Source organism: Chionomys nivalis, chromosome 26 (assembly GCF_950005125.1).
Source record: "Chionomys nivalis chromosome 26, mChiNiv1.1, whole genome shotgun sequence".
Lineage (NCBI taxonomy): Eukaryota > Metazoa > Chordata > Mammalia > Rodentia > Cricetidae > Chionomys > Chionomys nivalis.
In genome coordinates, this window is record NC_080111.1 from 9975842 (window position 1) to 10003786 (window position 27945).

General features: G+C 42.9%; 1 protein-coding gene across 2 annotated transcripts; it reads right to left on the reverse strand.

Moving 5' to 3' along the window:
- Ercc5 (ERCC excision repair 5, endonuclease) lies at window positions 1-27725 on the reverse strand. 2 transcript variants are annotated; one of them, XM_057758386.1, is made up of 16 exons: window positions 27449-27549; window positions 27085-27306; window positions 24719-24894; window positions 23228-23343; window positions 22636-22719; window positions 20412-20472; window positions 18995-19138; window positions 16589-16796; window positions 12391-13533; window positions 9061-9305; window positions 8391-8510; window positions 8046-8259; window positions 6663-6807; window positions 3454-3656; window positions 2637-2719; window positions 1-601 (listed from the first exon to the last, which is right to left on the reverse strand). In XM_057758386.1, exons 2-16 carry the CDS (start codon window positions 27098-27100, stop codon window positions 50-52), a joined length of 3510 nt encoding a protein of 1169 aa, XP_057614369.1. In that variant the 5' UTR covers window positions 27101-27306; window positions 27449-27549; the 3' UTR covers window positions 1-49. The 2 variants fall into 2 exon arrangements, with proteins under 2 accessions (XP_057614369.1, XP_057614368.1); XM_057758385.1 differs by lacking the exon at window positions 27085-27306 and having other exon boundaries at window positions 27436-27725.
- Window positions 27726-27945: the final 220 nt, after the last annotated feature.

Genomic DNA, 27945 nt, shown 5'->3' on the forward strand with positions numbered 1-27945 from the left:
GTACAAATAGATTTAATCGTATGCTCTCAACACATAATCATTGCGAACATCATCCTTCCAAACTGCTGGCTTTTTTTAAATTAGACTTTCCTTTCCTTCTCCTTAGCTTCCTTTTTTTCTTCCCAAATACAGGTCTAGCAGTCACCAGGACTGCCTTGACTTCGTCCCCATCGTCCTCACTGGAGCTGCTGGTAGACACAGCAGACACATCCCTTCCGTGAGCATCTCTCGAGTGGCGGACTTTTGGTGACTCCGCTGTTGTTCTTTGCTGGACGCACATCTCCGATGAACTTTCTGCATCCTCACCTGAATCCCCAGGGGACTCTGAGAGGTAGGGGTCCCCCAGAAACCCACCACTTCCTGAAGACCTCCTTCTTTTGGGGTCTGATGTTTCTCTTGGGCTCGTCAGGCTTCTTTTGGGGGTTTTTCCTTTTGCCTTATCCAGGGTGTCAATCTCTTTCTCCAGCTCGCCAGCTGCCTCTTCCCTTCCTTTCCTCAACATACATGTCACAGCTCTGTTTAGCCTCTGGCTTTTTATGTGTTTGGCATCTTGCTTTTCCTGTTGAGCTAATCTAAAAAAGGAATCAATTCGTAGCTGGGTCTAAAATAAAATAAAATGATAAAGCAGATTAGTGAGTAGTTTCTAGACCAAAGCAATAAATCCAACTCTGATCACTCAGATGGGATTACTAGTTCTAAGAATTCGATTCATGGCCTGCCAGTCTACCTCTGTGGGGTTTTGGGGGTTTTGTTTTGCTTTGTTTTATAACAACTGTATCCTCTTCTCTGGCAGCAACAGAATTCAGAGTCAATATCTAACTTATTCAATGCTTTTCTCTTAAGAACATTAGCATCATATAGTACCTTCAAGGGACAAATTAGGTACCATCAAAAGCCACAGGAAACAAAAATCCACTGTTAAGAAGGTATTCTTTTTCTCTTTTTTTTTGTTTTTTGTTTTTTGTTTTTTTGTTTTTCTGAGACAGGGCTTCTCCAGCTCTGGCTGTCCTGGAACTCGCTTTGTAGATAAAAGCTGGCCTCAAACTCACAGAGATCCACCTGCTTCTGCCTAGTGCTGGGATTAAAGGCGTGCACCACCACACCAGGCTGAAAAGATACTCTTAAATCTAGTGTGTGTGTGTATAACAGCATTATTCATAATTATCCAAAAAACTAAAATTCCCCCAAAAAAACAGCCAATATGAACTCCTTCGTGGAAAATACGCTGATCTCCCAAAACTGTAAAAAGCAATGCAATCCACAGAAGATGGTGTATGCTGATGAGACAGGAGGAAGGAGAGACCCATTCTATCCAGAGGCATTATGTGGAAGAGCAGATTAACATGAGAAACAAGCGAAAAATAAACCCATGTCAACAACTATTAGGAGAGAGGTAGCAGTTTTAACTTACTATTTTACTTTCTAATTTTAGGGAGAAAAAAAATGAATAATGGAAAGGGAAAATATATTACAATGGCATGTGTCTGAAATTACGGAATAACCAGTCAATAGCAAATATTCTCATTCTTTTTTTTTGTTTTGTTTTGTTTTTGTTTTTGTTTTTGTTTTTTTTGGTTTTTCAAGACAGGGTTTCTCTGTGGTTTTGGAGCCTGTCCTGGAACTAGCTCTGTAGACCAGGCTGGTCTCGAACTCACAGAGATCCGCCTGCCTCTGCCTCCCGAGTGCTGGGATTAAAGGTGTGCGCCACCACCACCTGGCAAATATTCTCATTCTTAATGAGCTTCTATCTCTGGTAGGTAAAAGCCATCAGGTGAACAAGAGGGAACCCCTGGGAATATTCTTAAGATCAGTTGTATTGGATGTTTTTTCCCTAAATTACCCAAACTTAATGGGAATTGATTTTGCTATCCTAAAAACTGTAATTTCATTCCTAGTTACATGTATGTTTTCTGAGTGGCTTCTGAGATGAAGGAAGGCTTACCCGATGTGAGCAAGACACACAGGTAAGAAAGTCATAGACACCCATTTTGAAGAACTGAAGGCCACCGAAAAGGGTATTTTTCCTCCTACAAAACCTCTCTTGCAGAAATGCTAATAGAAAGACCAGACCCTAAGTTGTAACTTGAAATGTTAGTGTTTGAAGAAAATTGAATGATTAGAATTGTTTTGGAGTGACTACTTTCTGGGCTTTTAAAAACTGAACACAGGGGCTGGAGAGATGGCTCAGAGCTTAAGAGCATTGCCTGCTCTTCCAGAGGTCCTGAGTTCAATTCCCAGCAACTGCATGGTGGCTTACAACCATCTGTAATGAGGTCTGGTGCCCTCTTCTGGCCTTCAGGCATACATGCAGACAGAATATTGTATAAATAAATATTTTTAAAAAAAAAAACACTGAACACAGCTCCAGACAAGTAATATATTTCATTTCAAGCATCTTAATATGAAACCATTTATTAGACTATAATTTTTTCAAAGTCAGCATAAATAGGACAGTGCAGCGCTAACAGTGATATTAAAAAATGGATCCAGGGCCCAATTTTCTTTCTGTTTCAGTCTACTCTTTAAGGCGTCACCATTCCAAAACTTGCCCTGAAATAAGAGTTAACTGGACATTAACAGCAACCACCCTACTAACTGCAGTCCTCACTCAGGACGTAAAGAAAATCCACAGTTACCTGCTGGACATTCAGTTGCTTGAGTACTGGAAAAAGGGATTCATCGGTCTTCGTCCTGTTCCAGCCAAAATATCTCTGACAAAATGTGCTGGTAGTTAAGATTTATAGATGTTTTTTTCTTTTTAATAAGACTTAGCAGATAATAAACAAAAAGATCCAAGAGTCAACCATTGATGCCATTCTCTGTATCCCCGGGGACAACCATATTTATAAAGATTGAAGTGGTCAGATAAGAGGGCTGGCAAAATAAGCCACTCTGACAAGATCATCTTGCAGCATGTTCTGGTCAATCTCCTATGGCAGAAGACACTTGAAGATTTAACTAGGACATCACAGACTCCTCACTACAGAGCATGGCTAACCTAGAATAAATGCAAGGAGAATAATAAATCTTACATATTTGTTTAAGAAAGGAAGTTGTACCGGGGTTAAATCTATCATCAGTGTTGAAACCACCATCTAAATTATTATTTAAATGTACAGAATTGCAAAGCCAGTAATCTTCCATATTTTTTCGGAATACTTAATTGTAAACATGTGGTCATGTCGTGCAAGCTGTAGCTACTTGTTTCAAATTAAGATTCTTACTGAAGGGCAATTGCCTCATATGCAAGAAGCCCTGAGCTCATTCCCCAGAATCGAAAAAAAAAAAACAAAAAAACACAAAAAACATCTGGGTAAAACTCAAGAGGGAAAGAACGAATAGGGCCTCAGATAAATGGAACACTGGAGAAAAAACAAAGCTAGGTTCCTGTCCCTTACACTTAAAACCCAGCAAACCTTTGGCTTAATATTCCCATAACTGTTAAGAAAGGATATTCTCTAATCTTGTCCACGTCAGGCTTGCCCCACAGAAACGACCCCCTGGAGTCATCCACCACAGGCTTGAGGTAAGCATCGGCGACTGCAGGGTTGGGGAAGCCAGGTGTCAGCTGCAACTTCCGCAACTTCTTCTTCACTTTCGTGTCGTGGGGATTGGCTGCAACCTTCTTGCTGTTCTGAGCTTCATGCCACCACTCTCTGTACGAGAACGGAAGCAATTACTTACGAGGCAGGGAGCCAGAACAGTTGCCACGCTGGAGAGAAAGAGCTAAATGTAAAGTTCTGAAATATAATTCCAAGTGCTAACTCTAGCACAAGTGTATGTGGTATAGAAAAGAATACTAAGTTACATGCTACATAGCTCAGACCACGTTAAGTATTTCACGTGTCATGTCCGTCCCTGACCTCTCTGAAGAGGAAATGACTCACACAGAAGCATCTTGCCTCAAGACTTCGCGACTGGGGCTGATCTGTCAGATGACAAACTCCCAGAGCTCCACTCCAACCACAGTAGCACAAGGCTACAGATCTCCACGCCTCTCGCCAGTGAAACGGGTGGTCTAGTGGATCCAAGACAGTCAAGAACGCAATGGCTGTTTTAGCGCAGATACCAACCCACACAGAGTAGGATAAGACAGACAGGGGGTTTATGTGCAGAAAGAGGGTAGGTTTTATAAATAGTAGCAAGAACTATTGTTCTCCGGTGTACTGGGCAATGCTCTAAGCAAAAATAGCCTGTTTGTTTAGATTTTTTAGATTAAGTGTATTTTAAAATTTTTCCATCTTAATGTTAATTTACTATGACAAGTTAAAGGAGAGTCACTTTTTGGGGTTTGGGTTTTTTTTTTTTTTGTTTTTTGTTTTGTTTTGTTTTAACACTCCTATCAAGAAGTGAGGTTAGTCCCACGGCTATGACTTTAGATAATGATCAGGAAGTGATAGCCACGGAGCCTGAGACAAGCCTGTCCACTTCCTATCTCTACAGCCAGCACACCTTGAGGAGCCTGTACTCAGGCAGAGGTCCAGATGGAGAGGATCAAAGGCATGTCAGCATTCTGTCTGTCTCTCACTGCCTGGAATGTGAAACATTCAGCCGGTCCTTGAGCTGCTCCAAGACAGGGAGGGAACAGGAACAAAAGACCCTGAGCAAGCTTCAGAGTCAGGAACAAAGCCTCCGCGCTGCTGGTAGAGGCTTCCGAGGTCTGAGGTAGGTAACTACAGTGTGCCAACAGAGAACTGGTAGAAAACACTATGGAAGTTAAAACAAGCTCTTCGCCTACCCAATCATTCAGTTACACTTCTTCCGTATTATTAGTACCAGGAACTGGGTTCTAGCCTGCAGTGGCTCAGTGAGCGACTTGGGGTGCCATCTAGAGTTCAGGAGCCCTAACAGCAGTCTCCATCAATAACAAAATGCTTTCTTTTATTCTGAAGACTTTTTTTTTTGAGTACACATAGTCAACAAAGAGCAGATATCAGCACCTAGAATTACAACCTTCCGAAACCCAGATGCTTAGACTGTTCATTGATATCTCTCAACATCAATGTTCTAAATTCCCCCAAGAACAAGACAAAGACTAGCAGGACAGATGCAAGAGCAGGGTCCAGTTATCTGCTGCATCCAAGAAACACCCCTTAACATCAAGGATAGACACAGCGTAAAGGAATGGAAAAAGATATTCCAAGCAAATGGGCCTATAGAGGAAGCTACTGTAGCCATTTTATCTGACAAAATGGCCTTTAAGTTCAAACTAACAAGTAAAAGTACAATCACAGCCAGGACAATATGTTTCCAATAGAGCCTAGCAACTCTTCCACAGCAGGCCTTGAGTCCTGCAAAACGGCTGAAGTGGATCAAAATTCTTAACATCTGTAACCTAAACACAAGGGCCCCCTTTGTAAAAGAAACACTACTATAGTTTAAATCACACATAGACCCTCACACACTGATAGTTGGAGATTTCCATACCCAACTCTCACTAAAGGACAAGTCATCTGGACATAAACTAAACAGAGAAATGCTGGTGATAACTGACTTATAAACCAAATGGATCTAACAAATATTTACCGAATATTTTACCCAAACATAAAAGAATACTTCTTCCAGCAGCTCATGGAACTTTCTCCAAAGTTGACCACATACTAGGACACAAAGCAAGTTTCAACAAATATAAACAACAACAGCAACAAATAATACCCTGCATCCTATCTGATCATCAAGGATTAAAAGTAGATTATCAATAACAGAAACAACACAAAGCTTACTAACTCCGGGAAACTGAATAATTCACTGATAAATGAGGAACAGGTCAAAACAGTAATAAAGAAAGAAATTAAAGACTTTCCAGTTGAATGAAAATGAATACACTATAGACCCAAACTTATGGGGTAAAATTAAGGCAGTTCTAAGAGACAAGTTCACAGGACTAAGTGCCTACGTAAAAAAGACTGATATACCTTTATTCAAACTTAAAAAAAAAAAAAAAGACAGAACGATCTAAAAGTAACAAAACTAGACATGAAAAGGGGAACATAACAAGAGACACTAAGGAAATCCAAATATACTTTTAAAAGATTGGAAAATCTAAAAGAAATGGATAGTTTTCTTGATACATACAACTCTCAACCAAAACAATGGCCCAAGGCCAGCTGGTTTTAGTACAGAATTCTACCTGACTTTCAAAGACAATTTGACACCTCAAATTAAATCCACACAATAGACACAGGAAGGAACATCAACTCATTTTGTGAGGCCACAGTTACCACGATCCCCAAATCACATAAAAACTCAACAAAGAACATGAATTACAAAACAATTTTCTTTGTGAAGACAGACACAAAAATTCTCAACAAAATATTTGCCAACCAAATCCAAGAACACATCAAAAAGATCATCCACCATGATCAGGTACACTTCATCCCAGAGATGCAGGGATGATTCAACATACTAAAACTCAATAAATGTAATCCACCATATAAACAAATGAAAGGAAAAAATATGATCATTTTATCAGAAGCAGAAAAAAAAAACTTTGACAAAATTCAACACCCCTTCACGATAAAAGCCCTGGAGGATACAAGGGACATACCTAAACATAATGAAGGACACAAGGGACATACCTAAACAGTTTTAAAAAATCCATTTGTTAATCTGAGTATTTATATAAATAACCTTAATTAAAGACATGAAAAAAAAAACCTTACGAGAATTTTAAGAGCGGGTCCAGGCCGCGTCCAGGGAATTCATTGAGAATCTCCATGGCTGTTACACAGCCAACAGTCGGGATCCCTTCGGTATAATCGCTGCCCAGTAGATAAGCCAAGTTAATTAATTTGCTCCGGTCCAGTCCTGTGTGAATAGCAACAAACAGATTTAATAACTTCATAAAAGGTATATAACATAAATATTTTATTATATAAACTGTATATGATAAACCAATATCCAAAGACACAATTTTATTTAAAAAGAGTTCCCGTCGTTAAATATCATTATATTGAGATTTTCAAGTTTCAACCATTCTCGTTTTAAGTTCTCTATGTATGCTCACCTCTACGTTAGCTGTCTGACCTGCTCCCTCCGACCGCAGGCACACGCATTCCACTAACAACTGCCTCTAGTGAGCCTCTCGGAATGAACCATCCCCACCTCTGACCACAGGCACACGCACTCCACTAACAACTGCCTCTAGTGAGCCTCTCGGAATGAACTTATCCCAACTCCACTCTCTTCGCCTGCTCATTCTACCACCAGCCCAGAAACGGGAAACTAGAAGCCCTCTTCCCATATCCCTCATCCAAGACACAAACACTGTTTTCTCTGCTACACCAGACACTACGAGGCTTCAGTCTCTTCTCACTGATGTAACTATTAATATCACCCTCTTCCCCCATTCCCACTGGCCTCCTTACTTCCCTAGAATGGGTATATAAGCAATTTTCTACCTCAGAGCCTTGAAAATCTTTGAGTCCCTCTGACATGATCTTTGTTGACTATTTTCTCAAGGAGCCTGCTCTAGGCTGTCATAGACAAAGCCTTTCCTGAGGACACTTCTGTGGGAACATCATGCACTCTTCTCCTACAGCTGTTCCTCGTTCTTCTTCTGTTTTGACCCTATGTGCACACCAAACATCACATTGTGATTTGTAAACATGGCCAGCATCTTTACCTTCCACTAGATTGTTTCATTCGCTGCTGTTTTCCCTACAGTCAAGGATGACTGGCATATGAGAGTCAGTGTGCATTTCCCAGCTGAACGGATGGATGGATGGATGGATGGATGGATGGATGGATGGATGGATGGATGGATGGATGGATGGATTGATGGTGTGCTCAACATCAGAAGCAGCAGCCGTTCCATTCCCTACCCTATGAGAGCATCTCTGGTTCCCTGTAAGGGAACTCAACTAACCTTGTAGGCGACTTAACTACAAGAAAGACACTAGAATTTTAGCTTCTTAAATCCAAGTTTTGAAATCCTATAATTTCACATTTCCATTCATGCATCAAATTAGTTCCTTCAGAAGAAAAAAACCATGTGAAGCAAATCAGGATGGTGAACTGTGGGAGGTTACCACATTGAATCTTACCTAACTGGTTGTGAAAGTCCACGTACTGGTAGTACTCTACAAACTTGTTTTTGTTAAAGAAATTCTTATAGACATGCCGGGCCCCAAACAGCCAGATATCACTATCATCAGTGATGGTCCCAGAAGTCTGATCAGTGAGGTCAAGAATGGCACACTGCGCCTCTGCCTCCATGGGAGCCTGGATGTAGGGGATGCCAAACAGGCGCAGGAGTTCCTGTAGTAAGAGAAACCACCCATAGGGAAATGCACTGGTGACCTTGAGCACAAGGGGTGTGAGGCTATCACACAGCCCTTCCCACAGAAGGACAAGTCACAGAAGCCCAACCTGGAGTCACACTCACTCACCTGACTTTCCAGAAACATCTGGCCCGTTACCGAGGCAGCGATCCGTTCTTGCTGCTGTTTTTGAGCATTCAGTGAATTCTGCTCTGCCAAGAGGTTGCTCTCCAGGATGTCCAGTTCCTCCTATAAAAAAATGCTCCCATTCACAGATCATTCCAGTTACGATACAGCTATGTTCATTTGTTGCAAGAAACCAAAAAGCCTGCATTTCCTCTAGCGGAAATGACCAGTAACCTGCTGCTCCTTACAGTGTTTCCTTCTTGGGATTTCAAGGAAAGACTGTCCCTTTCAGTCACCTCACTACATCATATGAGAAACCTATCCACCCCAGGTGCAACTAACATTTCTTTTTATTTCTTCTTTTTTTCTTTTCTTTTCTTTTTTGTTTGTTTGTTTTTTCAAGACAGGGTTTCTCTGTAGCTTTGGAGCCTGTCCTGGAACTAGCTCTTGTAGACCAGGCTGGCCTCGAACTCACAGAGATCGCCAGTGCTGGGATTAAAGGCGTTACGCCACCAACGCCTGGCTCGCAGCTAACATTTCAAAAGGGAACTATGAGTAACAAGAAGATGAATTAAGAACAGCTAGTAAATATTTATCCAGCAACTCTTAAAATTTCAAAAGCCACAGGCTTGGCTTCCTCGGCACTAGTTAAAACATGGTATTACATGATTACCAAATTAATATCTTGCCATTCATTAGGCGAGCTCTCGGCATCTCTGTCAGCGTTTTTGTGCTCTTCTTTGGAAACGTCCTCGCTGTCGGAACTGTCCTGTTGGAGTTCTGTGTCCCTGGAGGTTCCTTCCTGTGGAGTTCCTCTTGGTTCCTCTTCATCTTGTTCAGAGTCAGATTTAGAAGTCTCCGGTGACTCTGTTTGGAGTTCACCATCACTGACCACACTCTGTACCTCAATGAAACTTCCTGTCCAAAATAGAATGATGTCACTTCATCTACAATGAGAACGTTTGGGTCACTCTTACGTCATCAGAACCTTCTAAACAGTTGTGGAAAATATGAGACCCCAAAGGAAAGGATTTAAGTATAACCTCAAACATGCAACTAACTTGTTATTCTTAAACACACTGCATTACAGACGCCCGCCTAGCACTTCCAAACAAGCATTTTCAATCAGACAAATTGATCTACTAGGCTTTTGGTCACTGAAAGTAGGAATCAAATTCTCAAAAACTTATATATCAGCTATGTTCTGTAAACTAATCCTGTTTTTAAAACACAGAAAGGAAGCCTGGGAAGCAGATAGGCTGACAGCAAATCTTCACATCTGGATCTGCAGGAAGCAGGAAGCGAGAATGACAGAGGACCTGGCATGAGCTTCTGAAACCTCAAACCCACCCTCAGAGATATACTTCCCCCAGCAAGACCACACCTATTCCAAAAAAACCCACACCTCCTAAAAGTGCCATTTATGAGCCTATGGGGGCCATTTTTATTCGAATCACTACAATCATTCAGACAAAAAATAAACAGAGGAATGCTGGCTCTAATAGATGCTATAAACCAAATGGACCTCACAGATATTTATAGAACGCTTAACCCAATAATATATGTTCTTCTCAGCACCTCATGGAACTTTTCCCCAAATTGGGCCACATATTCAGACACTAAGGGAGTCTCAAGATACAAGAAAACTGAAATAACTCCCTACATCCAATCAGACTACCATGGATTAAAGCAGGATATAAACAACAAAGATAACATAAAATTTACAAACTCAAGAAAACCAAGCAACTCTCTACCGGATGAAACATGGGTCAAGGCAGAAATAAAGAAAGATATTAAAGACTTTATAGAATTCAATGATTTTCGTTTTGAACACACAGCACACCCAAACTTAGGAGACACAGTGGAGCTGGTGCTAAGAGGAAAGTTCATAGCACTAAGTGCCTACATAAAAACCTGGAGATAAACTGGGCGGTGGTGGCACACACCTTTAATCCCAGCACTCAGGAGGCAGAGGCAGGCGGATCTCTGTGAGTTCGAGACCAGCCTGGTCTACAAGAGCTAGCTCCAGGACAGGCTCCACAGAGAAACCCAGTCTCGAAACAAACAAACAAACAAAAAAAAAAAAAAAAACAAAAACAAAAACCCTGGAGATAATCTCATCCTAGCAACCTAACAGCACACCCAAAGATCTAGAACAAAAATAAGTGAGCATACCCAAAAGAAGTAGATGGCAAGAAGTAATGAAACTGAGGGCAACAAAAAACAACAACAACAACAAAAAAAAAAACAATACAGAGCATCAATGAAACAAAGAGTGGAGTCTTGGAGAAAAGCAACAAGATAAACATAGAACCAGAAATAAAGCCGGGCGGTGGTGGCGCACGCCTTTAATCCCAGCACTCGGGAGGCAGAGGCAGGCGGATCTCTGTGAGTTCGAGACCACCCTGGTCTACAAGAGCTAGTTCCAGGACAGGCTCCAAAACCACAGAGAAACCCTGTCTCGAAAAACCAAAAAAAAAAAAAAAAAAAAAGAACCAGAAATAAAAGGGGGGATATAACAACAGACCCCAAGGAAATCCAGAGAATCATAAAAACCTGTACCAACCAAATTGGAAAATATAAAAGAAATGGATAAATGTCCACAGGTACCACTTACTAAAGTTAAGTTAAGATTGGATAAGCAATTTAAACCTGAGAAATTCAGGGAACTCACCCAGAAGCCAGTGCTGACTGATAAGCTTTACCAAGAGTCAAGGGCTCCCTGAAGAAATGCTAGAGCAGGGTTATAGCAGAGTCAGTACAAGAAAGACCTCGGCATCCTGGCCAGAAGTATAGAAATGATCAAAATACAATTAGGAATTGGCAAAAGTCGCAAGAGCTTGCTTGAGGGACACCACTCCCCCAGCCAAAGTGAGGACGATTTGAGCAAATGTGCTGTAGTATTGGACTGTAACTGAATACAGAAATCCACACGACAACAAAGACAACCAACAGGGGAGAAGGGAAAGGGTCTTCCCTATAGCAGACTACCACTAATCAATGCCTAAGGAAGGATGGGGTTGGTCACCACCACTTGGCAACTATCACAGTGCACAGTAGGCCTCTGCTCACACGGAGGTCAGTCGAGGATGCAGAAACACATGGCAGGAAGTTTGCTTGGGTGCAGCATATTCTCATAGGCCCCAAATTCCTTTCCGCTAACTGACAAACAAAGAAACTAAAACGTAGAAATCGAGCCAGGCATGGTAATTCAGACCTGTGCTCCCAGCAAATGCCCATAAAGAAACACCAACATGCTTTTGACTCTGGAGTCAAATTTTAGCAAGTAAGCGACTACCCAAATAAATAAGCTATAGATAATGAAGATCACTGGCATATGTGTACACAAAAATACAGAGACAGAGAGATGTACATGGATAAAGAGTGCATGGAAGAGACAGAGAGAGGGAGATATGGAGATGAGGGAGAAGAGGCAGAAGGAGCAAAGATAAAGAGAGGCAGGGAACATACAAACAAATGGGGCAAAATACTGGCCTCTAAGGTTAGGTGTGAATCAGTCAGTAGTCTGTGACAGTTTTTCACTCTTAAGTTTTGCAAGTTTGTCAGAGTAGAAAGTTAACAAAAGTTAAAGGAAATTCAGCTTTCTTTCCCCCCAAGCATGGCACTCCTTTCCTTTAACGATACCAAGGACAGAGGCTGTCAAGACGTTCATCAGTTGACAACATTTGCTGCTCTCATGGAGATCCTGCATTAAGCTCCCAGTGACCTAAGCAGCTCAAAACCAATCTGGTGCCCTCTTCTGGCGTTCAAGGGCACTGCATACAGATGTGAAATATCCATACATGTAAAATAAAATAAAATCTTAAAGATACAAAGGCCAGCCCAGCAAAGCAGGACATCCCCATCCTGGCTGTGTGACCCTGTGATGCTCATTTCTCCTTTTTCCCTGGTTCCTCTGCTGTAAACAGGGCTGGACTACGGGGTCTCCTGGTCTCTACAGACAGGAAGCCCTCCCACTCCCTTCCCTTAAAGGAGTACCTACCATCAGACTCGCTCTCTCCAGACTCCATCTCCACTGGTCCCGTGGGCTCCGGGACTGAAATCAACTCCCTGGCAGCAGGTTCAGGCATCTCCCCTTGCTCGATGGTTTTCAGGGAATCTCCACATTCATCAGAAGACAATGCCTTTTCTAAGTCACCCGTTGCCTCTGAAGGGATGTGAACTGTACGGCATGGTTTAGAAGCAGGGGTTTGTGCACTCTGTGTTTCAGCATCACTTGAAAAACTAGAGGAAACGCATTTCATCTCGGGCGGGTTGAGACCCTCCTGCAGCTCGGGCCCTTCAAGGCATGTGTCCAGCCTCTGATCAGAATATGTTCTCACTGGAGTTACCAGGGTCGGTTTCCTTTCACTGAGGCGCCCAGAGGCATCACGGCCTGGAAGTTCCGTGCACGCTGACGGGAGGGGAGCTTGCTTACCCTCAACCTCATCCTCACTGCTTCTCTCGGACTCTGCCTTCACCACAGGAGTAAGTGACATTTGTTCTCCTGAAGCATAGCATTCACCAGCTTGAAGACAAGCGGCACTCAATGAATGAGCAGAGGCGGTCTGTTCTTTCTCACGACCGCAGCTGGCCGCACACTCCTCTACCACAGTCACGGCGGGTACAGGAGGAACTGTGGCAAATGGCGTGCCACCACCGCTTTCGACAGCTCCATCACTGTGCCCCTGGTCTGGCCCGTTTCCAGGCAGTGTTCGCACCGCCGGCTCATCACTCCTGGCGCACACCTTCCCATCTTTATCATCACCTAACACTCTCATCACCGTCCTTCCTGTGGGCTCATCGCCCCCATCACACACTTTCCCGTCTTCGTCATCATCCAGGGCTTTCTGAATGGCCGCAAGGGTACGTGGCGATACGGAGCCTGCACCTGCCGTGGCCCACAAGTTCCTCTCCCTAGGCTGCCTTCCCTCTCCACTCTCTGGCTCCTCTTCTGAGCTACTTCCCAGCATGGCTGCCTGCATAGCCAGTAAAGTCCTCGGAGAAGGAGGTGTGGCCTCTGGCTCTTTCTCCTGCTTCACTTTCTCCTGGGGTGAGGATTTCAGGTCCAAGGCCACGCTGTGCATTCTGCTGGAGGAAGGGGAAGCCTCTGAAACCGCATCCGTGACTTTCTTAGCTTGAATACCTGAGAGAAATTAAAACATTTCTCACCATGCAATTCACAGTGTGGCAATGTATTTCCGGGACGATGAACAAGAGAATCCTGGATCATAAATATAGTGATACATTTTTATTAAATATGTTCACTAATTCTAAAGTGGCTGGCTCTGTAGTAACTAATCCATTAGTGATAAATATAATTGCTACTATCTAATCAAGATTCCCCTGGCTTTATCATGGATGTCTTTTCCCAGACCTCAGAGCAAAAAAGTACCCAAGGTTTGCAATTTAAAATTTTATTTTGTCACAACACACAGTCAAAAGTAAATCAAAAACTTTTATCTATTTTGTAAAACAAATCCCATTTTTGAGTATTTCTTAGTTGTTTCTATAGAAAAAAATTAAATCCTGGTGTTAGTGCTCATACATATGAATTAAAATTGTAAAATGATCTTTCTCCCTATTACTTTAAAACTAGCAAATTCAAATATGCTTTTGAAACTAAGTTCTTTGTCATAAAATCTGAAATGAAAAAAAAAAATCCAGCCGGGCGATGGTGGCGCACACCTTTAATTCCAGTACTCGGGAGGCAGAGGCAGGCGGATCTCTGTGAGTTCGAGACCAGCCTGGTCTACAGAGCTAGTTCCAGGACAGGCTCCAAAGCCACAGAGAAACCCTGTCTCGAAAAACCAAAAAGAAAAAAGAAAAAAAAATCCAATACCCCTAAGGAAAAGCAACAATAGAAAAACCAATATACATGACAGAGTCGCTGAAAGTATTGGCAGTGTGGGGTAAGGAGGCAGTGGGGGACAGCCTTCAGAGTCAAGCATGGCTTTAGAAACTGTGACTCACTTATTTCTTTATTTAATTTATGCGTATGCGTGTGTGTTTGTGTAAATGAATGCCCTATGTGTGGGTGCTTGGGGAAATCAGAAGAGAATACTGGACCCTTTGGAGGTGAAGTTATAGTACCTGTGAGTCACTTGTGTGGTTGACCTGGAACCTGGTTCCTCTGGAAGAGCAGAGGAGAGCTTAACTGCTGGGTCATTCTAAAGCTCCTTGTTATATATTTCTAATGCTAACTTCATAGTTTAAAAATTACTTTGAGGTAATGTATTTCTTCTCACATCTTTTTTTTTTTTTTTTTTTTTTTTGGTTTTTCGAGACAGGGTTTCTCTGTGGCTTTGGAGCCTGTCCTGGAACTAGCTCTTGTAGACCAGGCTGGTCTCGAACTCACAGAGATCCACCTGCCTCTGCCTCCCGAGTGCTGGGATTAAAGGCGTGCGCCACCATCGCCCAGCCTTCTCACATCTTTTTAAAATAAAGTACACAGAGTCGGGTGGTGGTAGCACCCGCCTTTAACCCAGCCTTTAATCAGGAAGCAGAGGCAGGTGGATCTCTGTGAGTTCGAAGCCAGTCTGGTCTATAGAACGAGGTTTAGGACAGGCTCCAAACTTATACAGAAAAACAAAAACAAAAAACAAAAAAGTAGATTTTACATTTGTACCCATCACAACAAAAATATGGTCTGAGGAAACATTAGAGACATTCTACTGTCAATGGGCCCAAAACTCTACCTTACATAGTTAATGTGTATAATAAATTTATAAAGAACAGACGCCAGCACATACGGGACACTTTACAGACAGGACCTGACACAACCCACAAACACTGTATCAGAGATACAAAATGCCTGGCATGAAAGCAAAGACTCACAGAGCTTAGGACACTTGCTTAAGTCAAGAGTCAGAACTGGACATCAAGGCATGCCTGCTTTAAAGCCCATGATTTAGACTTTTGCTTTCCCTATCACAGCAAGATTGAAGCTCATTATGTTACTTCATTTTCTCTCATTTTTGAAAAGTAGTGTTTCTCCGTATGATATGAAAAGGAGGTATATTGGGGACAGAAAGGTTTAATTAGGGAAGGAGTTGGAAGATTAGAAGAAAGGTGAAGATTATAGGGGGGGAAGGGTCAACCAAAACCAAAGATAGATGCAAACACCACGTGGAAATGCACCATTGTATAAATGAAAAAGCACAATTTAAAAAAAAGTTTGAATGGAAGAATCCTGTGTGAGCTGACAAGATTGCTCCTAGACGCCATGGGAACTGATCGAAAATCCCAGTGCCAAATGCAAGTTACGCCCCATGGGTCTCTGATCAGACAGCCCAGAGAAGCTCCCAGAAGAATATAGGCCATTGCTACTGCTCTATCCAATTGCAAATGACACTACACACCCTGGGCACGGGGTGCAGAAGTTGGAAATGAGCTGGAAGCCTCCTCCCTGGTACCCAGCTACCACAGAACTGAAAGGTACTAGGCAGGAGGCTGCTGGGAGCGAGGAGTTTTCAAGTCTTTGCTGGTGGTGAACACTGTATGCTACAGTTCTGACCTGACAGACCAGATGTGCCCATTAGCGCAACAGTGTCAAGAATACTCTGGGGTCAATCAACATACGACTCAACTGGATTTGTGGCCCACTCTATAGGAGGGAAGACATGTCTGAGACTGTATGACCCAGTCAAAACTCATGGCTAGAGAGGTCACTGCCCTGGGAAAAACTGTAGGGCTGCTATTTTGCTAATTGAACATGTAGTCCAACTGCTTCCCAAACCCCTACATTTGCACCTCAAAACCAGTGTTGCGGCCAGCCTGGACCAGAGAAGCTCCTCCTTGAAGAGGGTGACACTCAGTGCAGAATTCTGGAACAAGCAACTGCTGAGTGCTCTGCCATAAATATTTCATACGACGCACACAGCACATCCCCAAAATGGGGAGGGTGGGGATAAAAAGAATGTAGGCGCCGGAGGATGGAAAGGAACACTACAAGATGCTATGTTCTGGATATGGGACGGCCATCAGAACCATAAGACACAGCAGCTATAGCTACCTGCAGAAGCCCTACCAAGAGTCTGGAGAGCACAGTGCTCCTGATCGAAGTCCTCAGATGCTCTGCGTCTGCTCTGACTGGCATAGGATGCAGCCTGTCATCACGACAGGGACGGCAAGACAGCAAGAGCAAACTGCATCCCTATCCTATGGTTTTAAGCTGTCAAGCCAATGATGGTGCCTGGTACCTTTTATCAAGATGTAGTGGGCGGTGTCTTCAGAGACCACTCTCCTGGACTCCACCTCCTTTAGAAAGCCCCCCTCATCTTCGTACTGCCTCTGGATTTGCCCCGAGTGCCGCTGATTCATTTCCTTCTGGACATTTTCTATGTGCTGGTTTAGGTAGTTCTTCTTAAGCAGGCCTTTCAGCTGGTACTGTGAAAAGTCATTAGACTCCTAGGGGTAAAATAAACAAGATTGCTGCTTTCCACTCACACAAATAACACCACCACGCACCAACCCATCCCCACAAGGTACAACCTCTTAGCAGAAAAATAAAACTTGAAAACCAAGGTGGGGTTCCAGGGGTAACTTCCTTTGCTCTTTGTTTTCCTTTGTTGTTTGTTTTTGAGACAGTCCCTCAATAAATAGCCCAAGCTAGCCTGGAGCTTACTATGTAGACCAAGCTGGCTTTGAAATTGTAGCAATACTCCTGTCTCTGCCTCCCAAGTACTGTGATTAGCCCACATGGAATTATAACAGCCATCAAAAAAAAAAATATCCAGGTGGTGGTGACGCACGCCTTTAATCCCAGCACTCAGGGAGGCAGAGGAAGGTAGATCTCTGTGAGTTTGAGGTCAGCCTGTCTACAGAGTGAGTTCCAGGACAGCCAGAGATACACAGAGAAACACTGCCTCAAAAAACAAAAAGAAAGAAAGAAAGAAAGAAAGAAAGAAAGAAAGAAAGAAAGAAAGAAAGAAAAAAAGATTCCTTGAAACAAAAAGAATTAAGCAAAAGAAATTATGAAGGATCTTTTTATTACTTAATCATTCATTCAAAAACCATTTGCTGAGCTAGACTTCATGGCTGTGGTATGACGTGTGATGATGGTGGCTCACCAAAACACAATCTTTAGATACAAATGAAGTGCCTAGCACTAGCCCTGTCCCTGGTCCCCAAGCTACAAAGAATAAAGCAACCGGAGGTTTTAATCATCATAATTAACAAGTATAAAGCTTTTTCCAATAAGGACATTCTAAGCACTTTTATACAAACTACCTTGATTTATTCTCCCAGACATCCAATGAGACATTTTTCTATTTCCAGTCTGTAAGTGGACGGACTTGAGACTTCAACGCCAGACTCACATGGAGACCTCAGCCAGATGGCTTACACAACTGAGTACATTATTAGTCATTATCCCTGCAACCAGGACATGGATCTTCTCTTGTGAATACCACAAGGGCATAATCGGTAAGTCACCCCAAGGTTCATCTGGACTACTTGAAATTTGTCTTCTCATGAAGCCACCCTAGCCTTCCAGCATGGCTTAGCATGATCTAGCAACAGCGTGGCTTCAAAGAGAAAAAGAGAAAACCATGAGGGGCTGTCTTTCTCCTTTCCTTCTCATTCCACTCAAATCTTATTTCTGAGTCACACTCAGAGATTCCTCACAACCCCTCAAAGCACATGCCTGAAAGATAGAGTCTGGATTGCTTTCCCCTTGGAATAAAAACTTCCTTGTACCAAAATCCTAATAATACAATTTCTATGCACCTTATTATTTTCTTATTGCACAAACTGCATAGAAAATCAGAAATAAGAGATAAATCTTTTTTTTTCAACTTTTTAGTACCAAAGTAACAAGCAGTCTATAAAGTTCTAAAGTCAACAGCAAGTTAAAAAAAAACAAACAAATAAAAACACGACATCAACGCTGAGAACTTTCAGTCCACCTCAGTGTTTGAGAACTACTGCAAACAGCAGGGGGCGCCAAAAGGAAGGAAAACGGAACTCTCACATCCGAAACTACAGAGAGCAGGTGCCCAGTGGGTGCATAAACTTAGTAATCACCAGCGTATTGTCAGGACCCAACACACAACTAGGCACACCACACCTGCCTCGGCTTCCTGCGACTGTGAAGTCACCACGCTCAGGCCTCCTAGGAGAACACACGATCCTGTACCTGGAATGTCACATCCGAAGTATTTTCCGTCTTATGGTTACTTTTTGTCGGCAATGTATGTTATGGTTTAAAGTAACTTCTAGGAACTGGCCCATGAACCACAGCAGGCTGGGCACTTACTATGTCAGACACGGAAGTACCTGCTGAGAGTGTAGCCATGATCAGGACAGGCGTGTTCTGTGCTGAGACTAGAACACCATGTTACAAGGTGCTGAGAACACACAGGAGAGAAGGCCTAGTCTTGAACACAAAGTGCAGAAGACCTCTTTGAATACCTATGAGCTGTAGTGGATAAGTAAACTATGCCTTATGGGATGTGAGATATTCCAATTCTGTGTCCACGCAACTGGACTACTGTCTAAAGTGGAGACTTTGACTCTAAGTACCATCCCCATTTTCCTTTCTCAGAGTCTTGCTGAAGTTCCGTTCTACGCATTGGTGTGCTACTGTTTACTGCTGCGTGTTTTACCTCTGGCATTGCTTCAAACAGTGTCCGCCTTCGCTTGGTAAACTCTTTCATGTCAGTTAAGATCTCATGCTTCACTTCAGGGGGCAGGCTGCTGAAATCCTCAGACTCGATATCGATGGCCTGAGGATTATGAAAGAATTCTTCCTGTGGGAAGTAAAATGTTAACATCATTAAGTTTATATTTACCCATTCAGGCCTAGTCATTGCTACGAACACTGTGTTTATATCATAAAACACAGCTCTCCATAATCTACACAGAAGCATGCATTCATTTTGCAGCAGGCATCACAGTGCACAAACAGGTAAGCCCCTTCAATTATTCACTCACTCCAAAGCAAACCACTTATCAGGCGCTCAGACCCTACCCAGGCCCCACTCAAAGAGTCTGGACACTGTGGTGGCTGTGTGTATACAAACCCTAATCTTACGAGTAGAGCAAGGCACGTAAACAAGAAAATAGATAAGCAAGATAACTGTTAGAACATCCAATAAGTTGAGCTGCTAAGAGTAATCAGGGAAAGAAAAAGAGAAAAAAAGATCTTACATGATAGATGGAGAAAACCCTATCAGAGAGATGTCTGGGGCAGGGAATTTTCTAATACCAAGAACCTGGTGGGAGTGGGAAGCCTAGATTGAAGAAGAACAAGCAGAAGGATTCTGAAATGACAACAGGACTTGTGGATGAGAGCCATTTTTATAGTCACATTAGCTTTTTGTTTGTTGTCTTGTTTTTTTTTTTTTAAGAAAATAGCATCTTAAAGAAATTAATTTGAAGCTGGGCGATGGTGGCGCACGCCTTTAATCCCAGCACTCGGGAGGCAGAGACAGGCGGATCTCTGTGAGTTCGAGACCAGCCTGGTCTACAAGAGCTAGTTCCAGGACAGGCTCCAAAACCACAGAGAAACCCTGTCTCGAAAAACCAAAAAAAAAAAAAAGAAATTAATTTGGGGGCTGGAGAGATGTTTCAGTGGTTAAAAGCACTGGTTGCTCTTCCAGAGGGCCTGGGTTCGATTCCCAGTACCCACATGGCAGCTCACAGCTGTCTGTAACTTTTTTAATCCTAGCACTCGGGAGGCAGAGGCAGGCATGATTCTGTGAGTCCAATACCAGCATGGTCTACATAGTCAGGTCCAGGGCAGCCAGGACAACATAGAGAAAGCCTGTCTCAAAACCTCCCCAGGAAGAAAGACATACATACATAATGCCAAATCCAATATACAAATGCATGGGTAAGTGTGGATTTTACATAAACATACATATATATAAACATATACATATATGTACACATACATGCAATAAGAAACACGCACAGTTAAAGGGACAGCTATGTTTACTCCTTATTGAGAACGTTCATAAACCCATCCTGTTCATCATTTCAAATAAGGAAACACGTTCTGAATCCCCGTTACGTGAGTACCTGCAAAGCTTGCTTTTGATCCATTCTTTCTCGCCACTGCTTTTCATCTTCCTCTTCTGAACTGCAGTCAAGAAAACACTTTTAACATCCGTGATTTTTTAACAAACACTTAAAAGCATGCTTCTTGAGTTCAAGGTCTGTAACAGCGAATGGGATGGGTAGACTGTGACACAGGATCTCACTGTCTAATGGGGAACACACGCAAGTAAGCAACTGCAATATGAAGTCCTAACTCCCTCCGTAAGGAGCAGAAAGATGATAGAGCTAAGTTAAGGAGTAAATCGCCTAAAAAAAACCTCGGGGAGCTGGAGTGATGGCTCAGCGGTTAAGAGCATTGCCTGCTCTTCCAAAGGTCCTGAGTTCAATTCCCAGCAACCACATGGTGGCTCACAACCATCTGTAATGGGGTCTGGTGCCCTCTTCTGGCCTTCAGGCATACACGCAGAAAGAATATTGTATACATAATAAATAAATATTTAAAAAAAAAATAAAAAAAAAAATAAAAAAACCGCGGGCAGTGTGGTGGTTTGAATAAGAATAACCCTCACAAGCTCATACGCCTGAACACTTGGTACCTAGTTGACGGAAGTACTTGGGAAAGAGGTGTGGCCTTGTGGGAGGAGGCGTGTCACGAGGGTCAGGCTTTGAGGCCTCAAATCCTCCCACCATGTCCAGTATAGGCTATGCTGTCCAAATAGGGTTCCAGATGTGAGTTACCAGCTGTTTCTGCTGCCATGCCTTCACTCCGCCATAGCAGACTCTAACCCTCTCAAACCACATGCCCAATTAAACAGTTTCTTTTAGCCGGGCAGTGGTGGCGCACGCCTTTAATCCCAGCACTCGGGAGGCAGAGGCAGGTGGATCTCTGTGAGTTCGAGACCAGCCTGGTCTACAAGAGCTAGTTCCAGGACAGGTTCCACACTGTGTCAAATAAAATAAATAAACAAAAAACACAGTTTCTTTCACCATTTGTCTTGATCATGATGTTTTATCACAGCAATAGAAAAGCAGATAGTACAGACAGTCATGAATTTTTTTTTTTTTTTTTTGGTTTTTCGAGACAGGGTTTCTCTGTGGCTTTGGAGCCTGTCCTGGAACTAGCTCTTGTAGACCAGGCTGGTCTCGAACTCACAGAGATCCGCCTGCCTCTGCCTCCCGAGTGCTGGGATTAAAGGCGTGCGCCACCACCGCCCGGCCATGAAGTTTTCCAGAACCTCCTGCAATCACATTGGTGGATGTGCTATGAATAAACAAAGGACTCAAATGCAGGGTATAAAGGAAGCACATGCGAGAAAATATTCTAGGTATATGAACTGAGTTCTGCAGTCATCTGGAAAAAAGGCAAGAAAATTCTGCCTATGACAGAGAAGAGACCAGGGGACGAGGCTGAAGAAAAGTGATTAAAAGGCTGAAAGTTTATCTTGAAATGACAAGGTAGGCTAGGCATGGTAATAAGCCTGTGACCCCAGCGCTAAGATTACAGCAGGAAGGTTGTAAATTCAAGGTCAATCTAAACTACTGAGCAAATTCCGGTCAGACTCGGATACATGCTGAGAATTTGTCATTTAGGGAAAAAAAAAAAAAGCAGAAAAATATATTATGAAGTTTTATAAAAAAAATAAAAAAGAAAAGAAAATGACAATATCAATATCAGAATTTGGCTTTAAATAAATTGTAGAAGACACAGCAGACTGTGCTGGGAGTAGGGAGTTGAGGCAAAAGTATGAGATCAAAGACGAGACAGAAAAAAGTTTGGGTGCCAATGAGATGTCAGAGAGTGATGCCAACAATGTAGAGAAAGAAATGATATACAGAGAGAAAGCTAAAGGTTTAGGCATGTATAGAGGAAGAGCATGGGGAGAGATCAGGACAGGCATGGGATAACCAAAAGTATACACAAAAAATTCAGATGAAAACCCAGTAGTTTGTAAGTCAGTTTAAATATGTAATCTTGAAAAAGGGAATTTGAACAGATATTCTGCATGGACATGCACTGATCCTAGAATGTGTTACAATAATTTATAACTCCCTATAAATTATTGGTCAGGAAAACCAGGAGGTTTCCCCGACGCTGAGATTCCAGGCATTCGCTACCAGTATGCCCAGGTTTTTACGTGGGTGTGATGGATAAAATGGGACCTCACACTTGAGGGGCAAGCCCCTTGACTAACTGAGCCACCTCCCCAGCCCCTAAAGTGATTCTCCTTAGTAGATAAACATTTACCTATGTTTTTCTTCCTCCTGTAAAGGTGGCAAAGCATAGATGTCCTCTCTTTGAACCCGAGTAAGACTGGGTAGGGCTTCATTTCTGAAAAGCACATGTAGTTAGTTTTCAACAAAAATCATATGGAATACATTCTCAGTCAACCATCTCCCCTCCTGCCGGCTGCACAAACCCTGATCAAGGACAGTGGTTGCCCTCCTTCATCTGGATGTCTTCTCCTGGCCTGCGTCTCCCCAAAGCCATTATTGTCATAACTAAGAACCATGTGGAGGAAAAGGGGAACTGGCTAGGGCTCCTCAGAGCCTTTGCCACAGCCTCAGCTCCAGTCTGCAAGGGGCCTAACACAGTAAAGTCAGGTTGCGGGGGGACTCCGTGAGGCCCTGTGTTCCAATCCCTGCCACTCTTTAAAAAAAATACAAATCTAATTAATTAATTAAAGGAGGAAGCAATACAACAGCTTTTCTCTCTCATTAGCCACAATCCCCCAGGTCTGAAGCTCTCCACTCGTTGCTCTCCTGACTCTTCATGTTGTGAAGAGACAAGGAGGGAGGACAGTAGATGCCAGGGAAGGTCCACAGCACAGTCCGCTTGCCTCTTCCTTCTGAAGGCAGTTTGCAGAGCCTGTCTCTTCAGAAACGTCTTCAGGAGCTTCTCTGTGGTCCTTCGCGAGTCGGTGGATGCGGAATCCTTCCTCTGCCTTCTCTTGGCCTGTAAACAAATGAAAGCATGTGGGATTTCACTTCAGATGTGGGGCCACTAAAAACCTTTCAGGATCTGAATGTAGGACAACGGCTGTACTAAGGCTTCCTCCTCACTTCTGTCAATGAGCATCTTCAGGTTCTCTGCCGGACAGGATACACAGAGCACTTGTCTAAAGATCACCTGTGTAGCACATCTGCGAAGTTACTAGCTTATTGTCAGTTCTTATAAATAAATTTCAATACCACCAAGAATCTAAACCTTTATAAAAAATTATCACAAAATCAATTTGATACTGTTTTAAGAAATGATTTGTACATACCTCTGCCCCCCGCCCCACAAATGCAGGACTATATTAGAAGAACTTCTTAGCATATATAAAATCATTCTAATAAATATTGAGCTAAGTGGACAATTTCACTGGGAAGGCATTTGAGGATTACCCAGAGCAGAGCAGTTTTACTGTTGTTGTTCTGAAAATAGTTTTTTTTTTTGCTTGTTTGCTTTGTTCTCCTGTCACCAAGGACACTTAATCACACTCCAAAGGAGACGTCTCTTAAGGAGGGGTCCACAGTGAGCAATAGTAGCCCAGCCAGACAAAATGTGGACCACCTAAAGAGATATCCTAAAGAAACTACTTAAGAATTCGAGTAGTTTCAGTTAATAGGTAAATTTGATCCTAACATATATAATAAACTCTCATAAATATTGTAAAGACAGACTGTTATAAGCCTGGCACAGGATTGCATGCCTTTAATCCAGCACTTAGGACAATGGCAGAACTATGCAAGTTCAAGGCAGGCTTGATTATATATACGGAGTTCCAGGTCTACTGAGGCTACATAGAGAGAGCCTGTCTCAAAAAATAAAAGAGAAAAAGAAAAAAAGAAAAACAAACTAAATTACAAAACAATTAAGCATAAATTTTTAAAAGCAAGAGAAATTACATTGATTACAAGTCAAAACTGCTCACTGAAAACATACAGTGGTGGTGCACACTTTTAATCCCTAGCACTCAGAAGGCAGAAGCAAGTGGATCTCTGGGTTCAAGGACAGCCTGGTCTATAGAATGAGTTCCGGAACAGCCAGGGCAACACAGAGAAACCCTGTCTCAAAAAGCAAAAATAAAACAAACAAACAAACAAATAAGGAATACATGTAGGCAGCCTTATAAGGACGGAACAAGTTGTTACAGTTAGGAATATATATGCATATACATACAAACATGCAATAATAATTAGGGGAAAAATGAATTTGAAGATTGGGGAGGAATACATAAGAGGGTTTGGAAGGCAGAAAGGGAAGGGAGAAATGCTGTAATTGAATTTAATATAAAAAATTGCTAATGGTGTCTAAAGAGAAAATAAAATGAGATGATATTTACCAAGGTCTGTTTCTTGAGCAGCGGCGCATCTCCATCAAATACAAAAATAGGGCGAATACGAAAAAATAACAGCTTGCAGAGCCGATTGAACAATGTGAGGAGATGAGCGTTTTCTATTGCATTCCCATGGCGATCTCGGGCTCCTTTAAGTGCTTGGTTTAGCCAAATGCTAATATCTGGGAGAACCGGTAAAGGAAAACAGTATGGGATTTCCAGCTTCATCCTCAAACTTTCAACATCACAGACATGATACCAACAAACAGAGAACATTAAACATATATCACCATTTATGGAAGTTGGATGATACCTGGCCATGACAGAATCTACCCAAAGTCAGCTAGCTTTTCTTTGGTTCCTTATTACTTTCCACACTCTGAATCTTAAAGTCATAGGCAGATCCACACCCTTACTCCTGAAATGCTAAATCTCACGGAAGTGATCCCTTTCCACATGTAAACTAGCTGTGGCTTTCCATTTCTCGGGGACGGCTGAAAGTCCCCACATAAAATTCTCGGTGAAAAACAATCACATAAAATCAGACAGGCTGAGAGTATTTTCACAATTTGATTCATTAAACTTCAACACACATGGAACAAATTTACATTCCCCAAGGGCAAGTGCTTTAACTTAAGTCAGAAGCAAAGCCAAAACTCGCTTTAGAGTTGAAACTCAAAGACCCAATGACATTTGAGAACTTTGTTCTTTTGGGAATTCTCTTTAGTCCTAAAGTTAGGTGACTGAAGACTAAGTTAATCCAGATCGGTATGTGTTCAGAGGGGGTATTATCTCCCCAGTACAAGCAATGCATTAATAGATGGTACGGTCTGTAATGGGAAAAACTAAACAGTTGTTTCTTCATTTTTAACCCAGACATAAACTGTTTAAATAAGACACTCAGCTATCCACGTGGTCTAAAACCCAATTTATTTGGAAGAGTACATAAATTACAAACCTAAGATAATCATGGATGAGTTCTTTATTACCAAACCAATCACACCTAAATTTCAGGTATTAGAATTCTCATGGTAAAATATAAAAAATTACAAAAGTAATCATATTATGAACATACACATATGTGATTGTATGCAGAATCTTTCTCAATTTTCTTTAAATGACCCGTTCTTTCAGAAAACCTTAATAACCTCACAATAATGACTTCACATCCTGAACGGGACTCAGCTATTTTACAGGTAATTTACCCAGTTTACTTTTCCTCTGACATCCCTGAATGTTAGGATGCTGAACTTCCTAATCCTTTACAGGGGCTGGAACAGAAAATAACCTAAATCCGTGATGGCGTGACCAGTAGTACTTTTTCTCAATAACGGGCATGGAAGAAAGCACTCTACCACTATAAGGTGAAACCCTCGATGAGAATTTAAGAATTCCCCCTCACTACAAATTGCCCTTTCATTCACTAATAATTCAAAAATCCTTAAACTGGCCGGGCAGTGGTGGCGCACGCCTTTAATCCCAGCACTCGGGAGGCAGAGGCAAGCGGATCTCTGTGAGTTCGAGGCCAGCCTGGTCTACAAGAGCTAGTTCCAGGACAGGAAACAAAAGCTACGGAGAAACCCTGTCTCGAAAATTCAAAAAAAAAGAAAAAAAAAAATCCTTAAACTGCAGTGATAAAGAGAAGCCACTAGGGTGCGACACAGCACAAGTGCTTACAAAGTTCTTCAAGTTACCCAACTTCCTGTCCCCTGGGTAAAAATTTGTAAGACTGGGCTGGAGAGATGGCTCAGTGGTTTAGAGCATTGCCTGCTCTTCCAAAGGTCCTGAGTTCAATTCCCAGCAACCACATGGTGGCTCACAACCATCTGTAAAGAGGTCTGGCGCCCTCTTCTGGCCTTCAGGCATACACACAGACAGAATATTGTATACATAATAAATAAATAAATAAATAAATAAATATTTAAAAAAAATTTGTAAGACTGTTTTATTAAATTTTGTCACTGGTGTATTTGACATAAAACGTTATCCTTCCAATATTACATGTTCTCCGTTAATTATAAGCTGGGCACACAGTAAAGAACTGGCTCATCAGATAATGGCTTCTTTGCTGCACTTTACAGAATGACTTGACATGCCTCACCTACACACACACACACGCACGCACGCACGCGCGTCCAGCAATTTGTTTACAAGTCTTTCTAGTTCTCATTAAGAAAATAGCGTAAAGGTACCTCCAGCTTCTGAGATAAAAGAGGCACTGTCATAGAGGTAGTGGAAAAGGCAAACGAAAACTTCAAAATTCGTATCACATTTTCAAAGTGGGAAAGAAGAACAAGACGACAGCGATACAAAACCAGCTAAACATACACAGAAACACGACAGGGGCTGAAGGAAACTAATTCACTACGCACCACACCAATTTCTCATTCCAAAAGATGAGTTAACTATGCAAAAGAACGGGAGATCGGAATTCTCTCCACGCTGACCTCCCGCCGCGCACAAAATCACTTCTAAACTTTACAGCGCTGCGGAGCCGGACGCTCTTCCAACTTCATCCTTTAAATCTCCCGATTCTCCAAGGCAACGTGTACCTACTCTGCAAGGAGCACCGAAGCACAGGAGGCACAGACACCCTAAAATGATGAGAGCAGGGCTGCAAACTGGACAGGCAGACACCGGAGCAACGCCCGGCTCGGGTGCCCCCAGGAGCCCAGCCCTCCTGCAGTGGCCCGGCCCGCGCCATCGCTCCGCCTGAAGGATACCCACGGCTAGCACCTTGCCCTCCAGCGCCTCCGGGCTGACCCGGCGACCGGAGCACTCCAGCAGCTTCCACAGCCCCTGGACTCCCATGGCGCAGGACCTTTGCTTCAACTTAGAGATGGGCGCGCCAAGCGCTGGCACAGGGCGCCCCGCTCCGCTCCAGCCGAGCCCATCTCCCTGCAGCCGGAACTCGCGGCGATGCGGGTGCGCTGGGACACTTCCGGGGAGGACCTGGCCTCCGAGAAGAAAGGCACGGCTTCACCATGGCACGTGGATGCAGTGGGAGGAGCGGGGACTCTTCAGCCCAAATGGTGGCGCGGCTAACAGAAGTGGGGAACGGCGCGGGCGACGCAAGCCGCCAAACGTCCCTCCCGATGATGCACCCCCTCCACACACACACACACACACACACACACACCCCGAGGACATGCAAAAACCCACGCGAACTGAAGCCTCTAGGCTTCCGTCTAAGGGAACGCGAAGGTTGGGAGTCCCGTGTTGACTCGTGACGT

What these genes read in the sequence shown, in the direction of transcription:
- Ercc5 (XM_057758385.1), bottom strand. Translation starts at nt 27,523, where the DNA reads ATGGGAGTCCAGGGGCTGTGGAAGCTGCTGGAGTGCTCCGGTCGCCGG. An exon ending in TGTTTGAAGCAATGCCAGAG is followed by an intron (nt 16,797 to 18,994) that starts GTAAAACACGCA and finishes TTTTACCCCTAG; the next exon opens with GAGTCTAATGACTTTTCACA. An exon ending in GGACTTTCACAACCAGTTAG is followed by an intron (nt 6,808 to 8,045) that starts GTAAGATTCAAT and finishes CTATTCACACAG; the next exon opens with GACTGGACCGGAGCAAATTA.